Source organism: Carassius gibelio, chromosome A9 (genome assembly GCF_023724105.1).
Source record: "Carassius gibelio isolate Cgi1373 ecotype wild population from Czech Republic chromosome A9, carGib1.2-hapl.c, whole genome shotgun sequence".
Classification (NCBI taxonomy): Eukaryota; Metazoa; Chordata; class Actinopteri; order Cypriniformes; family Cyprinidae; genus Carassius; species Carassius gibelio.
In genome coordinates, this window is record NC_068379.1 from 6,648,051 (window position 1) to 6,663,138 (window position 15,088).

General features: G+C 40.2%; 1 protein-coding gene across 1 annotated transcript in view; it reads left to right on the forward strand.

Annotated features, from left to right (window-relative positions):
- LOC128019537 (immunoglobulin superfamily member 2-like) overlaps positions 1-14,778 on the forward strand; it is a 119,173-nt gene extending 104,395 nt beyond the window's left edge. Inside the window, exon 3 of the mRNA XM_052605583.1 lies at positions 13,463-14,778. Coding sequence (XP_052461543.1) covers positions 13,463-13,959 — 497 coding nt within the window. The 3' untranslated portion in view covers positions 13,960-14,778. The remainder of the gene's footprint in view (positions 1-13,462) is intronic.
- Positions 14,779-15,088: the final 310 nt, after the last annotated feature.

The following is a 15,088-nucleotide window of genomic DNA, read 5'->3' on the forward strand; positions in this document are numbered from 1 at the left end:
ATTACTCAACTTCATGTCGTTACAAACCCGTAACACCTTCATTCATCTTCAGAACACAAGTTAATATTTTCGATGATATTCGAGAGCTTTAAGACCAGGGTGAATAATTATTGAAAAAATTTTCATTTTTGGGTGTACTATTGTCAAACACTTGAAGCAAAGATCTACACCTGAGAGCAGTGTACTCTGCTCTAGAGCCTGTCAACGGAAGGACAATTTTCAAAAGGAATTGCAAATTATATTTTCAATTGCGTTTTCCACATGTGACAAATTGTGACAAAATCCAAACACAATTGCAAATCTTGAACAAAAACACTTTCAAAAACACTGAACAAAAATTACCTTTTCAGTTTTCATGAATGCACAGTGACTGCCAAATTTCAAATGGAAAAGCAAAGTCCGTTTGCAGCTGTATTTTCCATTTATTATGAGTAATAAGCCTGTCATTTTGATCAAATACTGCATCATAGCAGCTTTACAGTATTAAATAGGAAAATAGTGTGTAATAATGCAAAGGGACAACAGTAAACACTCAGTTTTCAGTTAAAGTCAGTTCATCATTGATTCAGTGATGTATCATCCCTCTCTGCAATCAAGTCGATGATATCGCTTGATATTAATTGTCCCAAACTAAGGAAAACCAAGGAACCAAAACTCCATCAGTGACAAAATGGAGAAAAAAACCTTGGGAGAAACCAGACTCAGTTGGGGGGCCAGTTCTCCTCGGACCAGATGAAACCAGTAGTTCAATTCCACGCTGCAGCAAAGTCAGATTGTGCAGAAGAATCATCTGTTTCCTGTGGTCTTGTCCTGGTGCTCCTCTGAGACAAGGTCTTTACAGGGGATCTGTATCTGGGGCTCTAGTTGTCCTGGTCTCCTCTGTCTCTCAGAGCTGTAGTGGTCCTTTCTAGGTGCTGATCCACCATCTGGTCTGGATACGTACTGGATACGGGTGGCTACGGTGACCTCGGAATAAGAGAGAAACAGACTAATGTTAGCATAGATGCAACATAAGAACAAGTACATGAGGTGTTACTAATTACCATGTCTGTTTTTTCACTGTGTTGCACGTTACCTGCCAAAACTCAAATGGAATCGCAATTTGTTTAGCAATTTACTTTAGCCTCACATGGAAAACTGTCGATTTTTGCCAGAGGTTTGACCATACTATGGAGAGTGTTTGTATTGGGAGGTGATGTCACTAAAAGACAATTGTGCCAAATGCTTTGAACAATGGAGGTTAAGGCACTACTAAAGGCAGCTGCCGCTCTGAGAGATGCGTGTTAAAGAACAGACAGTGCAACCCGGATCTCCTTATACTCTTGGCACCTCACACAATAAATAATTCTGTCATTTTTACCCCAAATGCAGCTACTATCCCTTGCTAACAGTTAGAACCACATGGTACTATTGGTCAATATTCACCATTAACCAAATGCTTTTTACCTGAGGAATAAAATATAGGGTAAGATGCATATAGGTAAATAAGAGTAGAACTGCAATGTTGTTTTGCTGACGTGCATCAGAGTGCATAAAGTTAGACATTTGGGGTAAAAACCACAGAATATATCCCAATAAAAAACACGCCCCATAGTATAGTCCCACGCTTGACACAAATTGACAGCTTTCTGTGTAAAGCATCTGAAATTCAAATGCTTTTCAATTGCGTTTGGACTATGTCACAATATATGCATCCACATGTGGAAAAATTCAATTAAATATACAATTTGCAATTCCTTTTGAAAATAGTCCAGAATATCCTTACCTGTCCATTGATTATGATCAATGCCTGAGAGATCTGCTGGCATTTTTAAATCGCCACAACAATTGGATGGGGTTTTGTGGACACTGCTCGGTTAAGGAATTCCATGTTTGTTCCAACTTTTAAAATAAAGTAAAAAAAAAAAAAATACAAATTGTTTTAATAACAGTGATTCAGTTCAATTAACTGTGTGAAGTTAATCATGAAATTTACCCATCATGATTATTTGTTCAATTCACCTAAGAGTTTGTCTACAGAAGCAGAATATGATATAGTGATTGGCTGAAAGGTGTGCTTTCAAACTGTCTAATCAATGGGAGGTTCCAGTCATTATAAATCACAGTTTTATGTTAATATGCTGGCTATATCAAACACACACAGTCACTGACACAGATAAGGGCGATCACACTGAATGCGCGCACACAGACATTTCTATGACAAGTCACGCAGGTACTGGGTTACTTCGCAGCTTTAAAACAGTCCATATATAAACACTTATGTACCAAAGTGATAAGGACAAGTCAAAAACACGATCTGGAAAATTGGTATATGATGTTTACTGCTAAATTAGATACATTCTGAACACAAAGTTAGCTTTAACTATAGCACGGAATACAAACATATGTGCGTTTAAGTTACGTCAGGGTTAACGTTAGTTGATTATGTAAAATGTATAATAAACACGAACTTACCGTTAGACGCCTCAATAAGACTGCACTCGACGAGCTTTTCTCACACAAATGTATCCATGTGCTTTTCTGACAGGAAAAAACACATTTTGAATTATAATTTGTATGTAAAAAGACTTTATAAACCAGAAAAGCATCAAATCACCTTGCTAACGCGGCCTACGTCAATCGCTGTGCGTGCGTGCAATTTGAAATGCCCTGAGACGTAGATTATTTTCCGGGAATCACTTTGTTCGAGGATTACTGAACCGGTTTATTTGAACTGGATCGTTGGTTCTTTTAGACCTGCAGTCCGACTATATTGTATGTAATTTCTATGATTTACATGTCAATATGGACAACTGCAGGCGTTTAAATTAGAGCAGAAAGTCGTATTCAGTTTTTGAACTAATTTGACTCACTTAAATGTTAAATTCGCTTTTCAGTGTCAGAAACGACTTTTTCCTCTATTTTCACAGGTATTCGCATATTTCAGACATCCGTCACTGTCTGAAACTTAATAAAACTATTAATCTGTTGTCTCAGAAACCTTAACACGATTATGCAAGTCACGCAACGTAGGTTGGCCGTTTGAGGTAAACAGTTTATCATTTAACGTAAATAATGTTGGCCTGTAGATGTTTAACAGTATTGTTGCCACGAAAAAAGTTATAATTCTGCCAATTTAAAATAATTATTAATGAAAACATTAAATAAACTTACCTTAAAACAGTTGAAAGCCGTGGCTTTGCCCCGTTGTTCTTCCAAAATGACAGTTAGGGAGCGATTTAAACATCTTCAAGGCACGTTAAATAACCCAGCGCTGACCTGAAACAACCCAGTGACGCATCCCAGCAGGTTTAACCCAACTCCTGGTAAATTGAAACTACCCAAACGTGTTTAAAAAGAAATAAAATAAAACCCAACAAAATGACCCAACAGACTCAACCCAGCATTTTGAGTTAAAAAATAACCCAGCCATTTTTAGAGTGTAAGCACCAGTCCTGATGGGTTGCACCTGTGATGGTGACCAGAGTCCAAGGACGGGGCTTAATGGTGATGTAGTGTAATCAGTGTAAATGAGTGGGTGGATGCGTGTGTGTTAGTATTTAGGTGACAGAGCCCCCCCTGCGAGCGACTCCTGGAGCCAGGATTCAAACGACGTCGGGGTCTACCACGGGGTCGAGGGGCCGGTCCTTCGGGATGTAAATGATGAAATTCCTCGATGAGATTGGGATCTAGAATATCCTCAGAGTTTACCCAAGAGCGTTCCTCTGGACCGTACCCCTCCCAGTCGACCAGGTACTGCAGTATTCTTCCCCGACGTCTGGAATCGAGTAATTCCTGGACTTGGTAAGCCTCCTCGCCCTCAATGGTGATGGGTTGAGGGTCCTGTTCACGGGACCTCTCCTCTCCTCATCTCTGGGACCAGCAGCGGGCTTGAGCAAGGACACATGAAAAGTAGGAGAAATACGGTATGTGTTAGGAAGTGCTAAACGGAAGGAAACTGGGGTTATTTGTCTGGTGATTTGGAATGGACCCACGTATCTTGGACTCAGTTTGCGGCATGAGACGGAGACGAGACGGAGATCCCGTGTCGACTGCACACACCCACTGACCCGGCTGGTAGTTGGGACCTAGGTGCCTTCTGCGATCCACTTGCTCTCTTTGCCTTCGAACAGCGTGTTGAAGGTGAACATGAGCCTGATTCCAAACCTCACTCTGTTGGTTCCCCTGAACATGGGAACATTGGTGGTTGGAAACCCAGGACACATTTAAAAGGATTCAGACCAGTTGAGGGTTTGAGAAGGGAGTTCTGAGCATATTCTGCCCACAATAAGTATTGGGCCCAATCATCCTGATTCTGATTACAGTAGGTTCTGAGGAAGCGGTTCAATTTTTGGTTAAGTCTCTCTACTTGTCCGTTGGCTTGGGGATGATAACCAGAGGTGAGGCTGACATTGGCGTTCAGGGCTTTGAAGAAGGCTGACCATTATTGAGAGGTGTCCTCGGCCTGACACGATGTCTTCCGGTAAGCCATATAACTGAAGGTAGTTCAGTAGTTTGGGGAGTGGAATGAGTCTGCAAGCCTTGGAAAATCGGTCGATGATGGTAAGTATGGTAGTGTAGCCTTGTGAATTGGGAAGATCCATAATGAAGTATATGGCAATGTGAGACCATGGTCGGTGTGGAATGGGGAGTGGTTGAAGGAGACCGGCGGGTGATTGTTTGGATGATTTGTTTATGTTACAGTTGTTGCATTGATGTACGTAATTGGTTGTGTCTTTGTGTCATGATTCCCACCAGAAGCAGTTCTCCAGTTGATGGATGGTTGCTGTGATAACTGGGTGTCTGGATGATGGATGGCAGTGAACTTGACTGATGACTTGATCTTGGAGATGTTCAGGGATGAAGATTTTGTCAGCTGGACAGGTTGCTGGGGTTTCGCTTTGTTCTCTGTACTGCTGAAGCAGGGTCATAATGTCCCATTGAATGGGGGCAACGACTACATGGAAAGGTAAAATGGGTTCTGGATCTATTGGGATGTCCTCCTCCTCGAACTGACGTGAGAGGGCATCCGCCTTGGTGTTCTTGGAACCTGGTCGAGAAGTCACAGAGAAGTCGAATCGGGTAAAGAACAAGGACCATCTAGCTTGGCGAGGGTGAAGGCGTTCGGCGGTGCATAGATATTCCAAGTTCTTATGGTCTGTCAGTACTGTAAACGGATGAGTGGAGCCCTCTAGCCAGTGCCTCCACTCCTCGAACGCTGCCTTCATGGCAAGGAGTTCCTGGACACTGTAATTGCACTCCGCTGAGTTGAGTTTTCTTGAGTAAAAGGCACAGGGATGAAGCTTAGCAGCTGGGTCTGGACTCTGGGACAGGATAGCTCCGATACCATTGTTGGAAGCGTCAACCTTTACAACAAAAGGTAATGAGGGGTCAGGGTGGCAGAGGATGGGTGAGTTGCTGAATCGTTGTTTCAATGTTTGAAACGCTTCATGAGTGGGTTCGGACCATTGTAGTCGATGAGTTCCTCTTTTGACCATTGAAGTAAGTGGAGCGACAACAGTACTGAAGTTTCTGATGAATCTTCTGTAGAAGTTAGCAAATCCTAGAAATCGTTGTATCGTAGAAGGGTTGCGGGTTAAGAACGGCGTTGACCTTCTTCTCGTCCATGGCCACCCCTCCGGGACTGATAATGTACCCCAAGAATGTGGTGGAGGTTGTGTGGAACTCGCATTTGTCAGCTTTGGCGTATAATTGGTACTTGATGAGACGTTGGAGAACTGCTCTGACGTGTTGTACATGTTCTTGAAGTGTGTTGGAGTAGATTAGTATATCATCAATATAAACTTAAACAGTTATCTCATTTAATCCACCATAGTCAATGCAAGGATGGAGACCACTATCCTTCTTCACGAAAAAGAACCCAGATGAAGCAGGGGATGTAGAGGGTTCATCATGGCTTTGGATTCAGGTTCAGACAATAGGAAGAAGCGGCCCTTTGGAGGAGAATGCCTGGGCAGAAGATCGATGGCACAGTCATATTTACGGTGAGGAGGTAAGGTGTTGGCCTGTTCTTTACTGAACACCTCTGTGAGATCAGCATACTCCTCTGGTAGGTTGGGAATGGAATCTCGTGTTGGAGTGAGTGACACGGAACAGACAGGAATGGGATTGACCGGAGAAAGACAGTTCTGTTGACAACGATTGCTCCATTTTAAATTTTGGCCCTCTCTCCAGGAAATTTGTGGATCATGCATACATGACCAGGGTAATCCCAGAATCACGGGAGTGTGAGATGTAGGTAGAATGTAGAATTGAATCCTCTCTTTGCGAAGTAAACCAGCCGCCATCAATAGTTTGGGAGTGAGGTGAGTAATGGATCCAGAACCCAGCGGTCGACCATCTATTGTTTCCACTGAGAGAGAGGTAGAGCATGAAATCAGTTGAATGTCATATTTCTTTGCAAATTCTTCAGAAATGAAATTACCAGCAGCCCCAGAGTCGAGTAATGCAGTGGTTGTAACTTGTTTTTAGTCTATCCATAATTCAACTGGAATGGTTACACACTGTATATCACAAATGGAAGTGAAAGGGGTACTCACCGAACGTTGTGAGGAAGTAGATGCACGAGTGGGGCAGTTGTTTCGTTGATGGTCACGTAAGCCACAGTACATGCATAGCCAATTGGAGATGCGTTTCTTCAACAGACAGATGCTAAGCATTAATCTGCATGGGTTAATTTAGTTCATTAGGTGGCATTAAAACTGGGTTATCTGACACAGCAAATCAAGACTTCGCATTGAACTGATGTGATAGTCCAGCTTATAAGCACCAGTCCTGATGGGTTGCAGCTGTGACGGTGAATAAATAAATAATTAATCAGGTTCTTTATTGACACTGTTGTCTTCCTTTTAAACTAATACATTAACACACAAAAAAATTATTAGTTCTAAACTATTTTTCACAATTTATTCTAAAACACCTTGAAATCAAAATGGACTATTATTTTATGGAATGCTGAAGTATGTATTATAAATGATTCATCAATGTACAGTACATAATCTCTTTTAAGGTCATGTGCCATTGTAATCTTTAATCACAAGCATTCATCTTCCAGTAAACACTTTCAGTAACATCTCTTCTCTGATGATATGGTGCAAGGACTGGCAGCTGGTTGTCTGAAGGCCAGAAGAATACCTCTTTTTAAATACCTCTTCTCCAGCAATCTTTGCCTCACATGAAACAACCATAGCAATTAGCAAACAGCAACATAGAGGTTGTCCTCCTCCTCAATAAATATTTTCTTCAAGTCAGGGTGTCAATGGTGTGTCAGGTGACCAGGTCAAGTGCAATCCTCCACAACGGACTGCAAACTCGCATTCAAATCCATCAGGTGTGGGAATCAGAATTCAGGGAATCAGAGCTTTGTCTTAAACTGAACTTGGTAATCAGATAGAAGAGTTTACATGACTTGAAACTAGGCCTTGAAACTTTTTTTTGAGTCCAGGTTAATGGATCAGAGCGTTCACACTGCAAGCGGTAAAATATGTGAACAGAAAAGGCTAGAAACAGAAATGTGCGAAAATAATATCTAGCGCATGAGCATAGAGAAAGTTGTGCACAGGACAAAGGTTGAGCGAAAGGAAGCACGTTTTAAGTGTGCGCACTCTCTCCGAGAGAACATGGTTTTACTGGAAATCTGCAAGCGGAGAGATGCCTCTGACATTGTCTGTGGTACAAGATTGGTTTAACAAGAATAATATGATGACTGTAGCCAAATTCTTTGACACTTCTGTGTGTGGTTGTTCTCGATGCCTTGACCCCAACCTCAGTGCATTCCTTGTGAAGTTCACTCAAATTCTTAAATCTACTTTGCTTGACAATCCTCAGAAGGCTGTGGTTCTCTCAGTTTGTTTTGCATCTTTTTCTTCCACACTTTTTCGTTTTAGTCAACTCTCTGTTAACATGCTCGGATACAGCCCTCTGTGGACAACCAGCTTATTGTTGTGACTTACACTCCTTGTGAAGGGTGTCAATGATTGTCAGAGCCAATTTTGAAGGCTCAGGAAACCTTTGCAGGTGTTTTGAGTTGATTAGCTGATTGGCATGTCATCATATTCTAATTTGTTGAGATCGTGAATTGGTGGGTTTTTGTTATGAGCCAATAATATGTGAGCCAAAATCATCACAATTAAAAGAACCAAAGACTTGGACTTCTTCAGTCTGTGTGCATTGAATTTATTTAATACTTAAGTTTCACAGTTTGAGTTGAATTTAGAAATAAATGAATATATTTACATTTACATTACATTTATTCATTTAGCAGATGCTTTTATCTACAGCTACTTACAAATGAGGACCGTGAAAGCAATCAAAAACACCAAAAAACAGCAATGATATATAAGTGCTGTAACAAGTCTCAGTTAGGTTAACACAGTACACATAGCATGGGCTTTTAAATAATGTAATAAATAAAAAGAAAACAGATAGAATAGACAAGGTACAAACATACATACATACACACACACACACACACACACACACACAATTGCATAATAAATGATAAGAAAATAAAATTCAAAAAGATTAGAAAGGCAGTTCGATTTTTTTTTTTTTTAAGAATAGAATTAGAATAGTGAGTGTTAAAGTTAGAGGGTCAAATAAAGATTGACGAGATGTGTTTTAAGCCGATTCTTGGCTAAGGACTCAGCTGCTCGGATTGAGTTGGGCAGGTCATTCCACCAGGAGGGAACATTTCATTTAAAAGTCCGTAAAAGTGACTTTGTGCTTCTTTGGGATGGCACAATCAAGCTATGTTCACTTGCAGAACACAAGCTTCTAAAGAGGAACATAAATCTGAAGTAACATATTTAGGTAAATGGGTGCAGAGCCAGTGGTAGTTTTGTAGGCAAACATCAATGCCTTGAATTTTATGCGAGCAGCTATTGGTAGCCAGTGCAAACTGATAAACAGAGGTGTGACGTGTATTCTTTTTGGCTCATTAAAGTTAATCCTGCTGCCGGGTTCTGGATTAATTGTAAAAGCTTGATAGAACTGGCTGGAAGACCTGCCAAGAGAGCATTGCAATAGTCTAGCCTGGACAGAACAAGAGCTTGAACAAGGAGTTGTGCAGCATGTTCCGAAAGAAAGGGCTTGATCTTCTTGATGTTGAATAAAACAAATCTGCAGGATCGGACAGTTTTAGCAATGTAGTCTATGAAAGTCAGCTGATCACCAATCATAACTCCAAGCCTTCTAGCTGTTTTTGAAAGAGTAATGGTTGATGTGCCTAACTTGGCAAGGTTGAGTTGAAGGTGATGATCCATCCTCCAGCAAGAAATGTCTGTTAGACAAGCTGAGATGTGAATAGCTACAGTCAGATCATCAGGATAGAATGAGAGGTAGACTTTGAACTTTGAAGAACCTATCTGATAGGTAAGACTCAAACCATTGAAGTGTGGTTCCTGAGATGCCCGTTGCCAATGGGGTTGATAGGAGGATGTGGTGGTTAACCGTGTCAAAAGCAGCGGACAGATCAAGCAGGATAAGTACTGAAGATTTGGATTCCGCTCTTGCCAGACTTAGGGCTTCAACAACTGAGTGCAAGGCAGTCTCTGTTGAATGTCCACTTCTGAAGCCAGATTGATTGCTGTCAAGGAGGTTGTTGTGTGTAAGAAATGTAGAGACTTGTTTGAACACAGCTCGTTCAAGTGTTTTTGCAATGAAAGGAAGAAGGGAAACTGGTCTGTAGTTCTCTAAAAGAGATGGGTTTAGGGTGGGTTTCATAAGTAGTGGAGTTATACTAGCCTGTCTGATGAGAGAAAAACACCAGTGTTAAGGGATGTGTTGATGATGTGAGTGAGTGCAGGTACAACTGCAGGAGAAATGGCTTGAAGGAGATGAGATGGTATAGGATCAAGCGGGCAAGTAGTAGGGTGATTAAAAAGAATGAGTTTGGAGACTTCTGCCTCAGAGGGTGAAGAGAAGGATGTAAATGAGTGTATGTTTGCTGGTGATATTAGCATGATTGTGGTGAGGAAAATTGTGCACTGATGTTTTTAATTGTATTAATGAAAAATGTGGCAATGTCATTTTAAAATGTTTTAAAAAGCATGCGTGAGTTAGACAAATTGTTAATTTTGTTAGGGTAGTATGTCATTTTTGCAGTGGAGACATTAGCAGAGAATGAAGATAGGAGGGACTGATACAAATTAAGGTCAGTAGTATTTTTTTATTTGTGCCACACCCTTTCAGCAGCTATAAGCTTAGAACGGTGTTCGCATAGAACATCAGATAACCAAGGAACAGAAGGGGTGGTACGGGCTGGCATGGAAGATAAGGAGCAAACAGTGTCTAAACAAGATGTAAGAGTGGAGCAGAATGTATCAGTAGATCAAAAGATGCTAACAGTTTAGGGGAAGTAAGTGAAGATGAAACCATTGCAGATAGCCGGGATGGTGAAAGTTTGAGTAGGTTACGTCTATATATTATTATTATTATTATTATTATTATTATTATTATTATTGGAGGCATAGTATTTATTCCAAACATAAATGTGAGATAAGTAATATTCCAGTTACATTTAAGCAATTTACAAAGACAGGTTTTCCTCTCCTGGCTATGCACTATACTTTGAACAAAGATAAATAGCAAAAAATGGCATATTTTCAATCAGTGGTTAATATTAATCACATGCTGCTTAAAAAAAACTAACAAAAGAAAACATTGTTGCTATCAATGTTCTGTTCACATAAACAATGAAAATTCAAGGTAAATTGAAGCAAGTGTGAAGAGACATGAAACCAATATTCATGACAGTGGTTTCCTCTTTTTTTTTCTGATGTGACAGCTGCTTACTTCAGAAAAAAAGCATAGTGTTCAGCTCTCTTGTTGAAACCTGTATTAACTTGAACTGAGGAGAGATAAAGTGACAGGATCAGGATGGTAAACATTTGTAGCCGACTGTGGCACCTGCGACTATTGTTGTGTCTCAAAGGACTCCTGCAGTGGGGTAAGACTGAATTGTATCAAATAAAAAATCTGAAATATAATCCTTTAATTATGTTCTCTGATGTATACGTTTTGGGGACATTGTATGGTGTTTTCTTTGCTTCTGTTTCATTTAGTTAAATGCATTATACTTGCATTGCCTTGGCCATTGATTGAGTGTCCGGATGCAGTCTCAGATGAAATTCTTGATGGTTTAAAGGTCCGATGGGGTTAGAAATGTGATCATGTTCTTATGGTGGTTTGAAGAGTGACCAACTCCAACATGTTATTCTGACTCAGTGGTCTTTAGGGCGAGTTTTCTCCAAGGCAGAAAGTGAAGACACAAATGTAGTTTAGGATCTTGGTGTGTCCCACACGAGCAGCAACCAGAAGACGAAGCAGAAAAGCAGCAGAAGATGATCGAGTCATTGATGTAGTAGCTGTTTAACTGCTGTGGAGGTTACATCTCTAGGGGGCCATTGAGACAGTGGTACCTTAAACTTTTGGAGGGAAAGTTTATGACTCTTTGGGCCCTATCTTGCACCCAGCGCAATTGACTTTGTACACCGACGCATGTGTCATTCCTATTTTGCACCCGCGCAAAGCGCGCTTTTCCCTCCACAGAAGCACGTCGCTAAACTAGTGAATGAACTTGCGCTCCCTGGGCGGTTCAGCGCAAAAAAGGAGGTGTGTTCCGGCGCAAACAATCCCTGGTGCTATTTTGCTGTTCCATTAAACAATTGCGCCACTGACCAGAAAAAAACCTAGTCTAAAGTCAGTGGCGCGTTGCGCGTTGTTCATTATGCTATTTTAAGGGTGCATGCTTGACCATAATGTATAGCGTGCACAATGCGCATACACTTTGCTCATGTAATCTACACAGATGCAACAGTTATTTTTGCAAATCATAAATTGTTACACTAAAAAAATATTAACACATGAGATGACGGAAATCATTGTGGTGTGACACGAAGATGTGAAAAAAATAAATCTAGCTTACAAATTATTCAGGCTAATTATTCTCCCATCCCCATACAACACAACTTCTCTGTCTTCCACTGCTCTTACAAGAACATCAGTCTCCTCGGCTGTGAACCGCTCCTGGCGTGCGCCTGGTAAATACTCCATAATAATAGCAATCCATAATGGAACTTGCGCACCTGCTTTTAAAGGGAATGTTGGATGACGCTCTGATTGGTTTATTTCACGTTACGCCCAAACCACACCTATGAATAATGAAGCTACTTCAGACCAACCCATTTTAGATTTGCGCCGGGCGCAAGAGCCATTTATCCCGCCGGGAAAATAGCAACAGCGCCGAGACCCGCCCACAAACTTACTTGCACTTCGCGCTTTGACACTTGCGTTTCAGATCGTTAAAATAGGGCCCTTTGTCTTCGATTATATTTTGCATATTTAACTGTATTGGATGTTAGTGTGCAAAACGAATAAAATTCTTATAGATCTGATATGTTGCGTTGGTATCAACATATAATAAGCAATAACATTTATATCATCAAATTACAAATAATATTTGGTATCATAGATACCAAACATGGTATAGGTGAGGTTACATTAATTACTGTTTCTATCATAAGCATCCGCAATACAGTATACAATACAACAGAAAATAAAAAGCAGTAATAATACACTCAAAATGTTCTGGAGATATGTGTCATTACTAGAACATTTTCTATAAAAAAAAATTCACTGATGAGCTTTAATTGTATTTGCACTTACACATGTCATGCACTTAAGACATTTATGGACTTTGATATCCTCAGCCCCATTCACTATTTTTGCATGGAAAAAAAAATATTTAAGAAAATCATAATTGGTTGAAACAACATTAGGGCGAGTAAATAAGTACAACTTTTAATTTTCAGGGAAATGATTACAAATGAAAGTAAAATATTAGGGTAAGGTAATATTAAAATAATGCCTCTCTCCACACAGATCTGTGCAGCAGTCAGCGTCTGGTCCTGATCCAAGAAGGTCCTCTGTACAGAGTGAAAGGATATCCAATCTCAATATCCTGTAATGTTACAGGGTTTAAAGGCCCAGCTAAGCAGGATTTTCAATTCAAAGTCAAGAAGTCAAATGCGGATATAAATATGATCAGTACTAGTGACCCACACTTTTCCTACAGCATATTCGCAGACAGGGTAAGAATAAAAGATATTGAGATTCAAATGTTGTCAGGTTCTTCAGTTCTTTTGAGGATCAAAAATTTGCTGGAGGAGGATGCTGGTGATTTGAAATGTGAGACCCCAAACACAGATGGCTCATATTTGGGATATTATGCTGCGGAAACCAAGCTTAATGGTAAGCTATTTATTTAGTTTTGGTGATTAATGAGATGATTTGCCATTTTGAGATTATTGAAAGATAAATCAATCCACTAACATCTGTTCATGTTTCTATTCATCCCAAAAGAAAGTGATCGGCTATAAGTTGTCTATATGTTGGTACCTGCATTGAAAAAATGCATTTTGGTCCTCCACTAGTTGTTAAAAGGAAAATGTTTTATCCACAGTGATTGGGGACACCCTGGAGGCATCGTACTCTGGATCTCCCTCTCAGAGCTTGTCTGAAGGTGATCCTCTTCAGCTTGAGTGCCAGGTCTCCAGCCAGACTTTTCAACACACTCATCTGTCAGTCACCTGGTTTCTCCATGGTGAAGAGGATGAAAACCCCAGACAAATCATTACTCTGGACAAAGATCTGACAGTAAAGCCAGGAGCTGGATTTGAGGATCGCTATCATGCTGGTCTTATTAGCATGGATAAGGTGGAGGACACAACCTATAGACTGAAGATGCCTCAAGTGCAGCAGTCCGACCAGGGGACGTTCTACTGCAAAGCCACTGAATGGATCCAAGACCCAGACCGTTCCTGGACACAGATTGCCTACAAAAACACCACAGCATGCAATGTAGAGGTTAAACTCTTGATCCAAGATGGCGCCTGTGTGTTTGGCTGGCCGTCTGCTGCTCTCTTGTTTATTTGTATGGTTGTTTGCCTGGCTTCCTAATTGATGCACACTCATGGTATATGACCGACAGTCTCTCCTGGACATTCATTCCTCATTTATGGACATTTGTCAGGCAGATGTACAAGGCAATTTTAGCCAAGCACATCTTCAGGCTGGTTTCTCTCTGAACCTTTTCCCTGTGTCATTTAATGACCGCTTTGTTACATGGCAACCCCTGCAACTTGGCTTAAAAATATTTTATTTGTATATAAATCTTAATACATGATCCTCTCTATTTTTCTAAATTTCTGTACCCATACACTCCATCCAGATGCTTAAGATCCAGTGATCAGAATCTTATTTTAGTCACAAAATTCAGACTCAAACATAGAAGGGATCGAGTATTCTCAGTGATTGGGCCACATCTGTGGAATATCCTACCTTTTTGAGATTAGACTTGCCCCTTCGCTGTCCACTTTTAAATCTGTCCTAAAAACATATCTGTTTTGTTTGGCTTACAAATAATTTTCGATTTTTATGTTTGCTTAGTTTTGTACAGCACTTTGCTCAACCAAGTGGCTGTTTTACACATTCTATATAAATAAATTGAAAACTGAAACAAATGGGTGAGATTTATATTTTATCATTTAAACCAGAGGTTCTCAACTGAGTTTTATTTCTGGAACCAGATTTTTCCTCCAGTGTCTAAGACAAAGTTTAATGCATGAAAGTAACAATAATATCCTTACAATCAAATAGATATTGTGGATATTTATTCTCATTTATAATTATTTAATATCTCTTGAATTTAATTGTTTCAAGCTCTTTTTAGTCTATTTACGAAAATATATATATTTTTTTTTATTGAACCAGTGTTAATGTTTTCTGTGTCATATTTTCTGTTACCTGGAGTTGTTTAGAAATTCTAGGTTCTACCAGTTAATTTGTGGCATAATAATGGCATAATAAAGTAGAGCATATGTCATATGTAACTATGTCCAAGTGAGTATGATTAGAGTCAAAGTATACAGGAAGTTAAGTAAGAGAACCTGTGTCTCAAAGGTGGCCCCTGATGTAGGTTCGTTCAGTGTTCAGTGGTTGCAGTGTGAATGCACAGAACCTTCCTGGTGATTTCTTCTCAAGCCCCTTTCACACTGCCATTCCAGCAAATACAGGGGTAAAGTGTTCC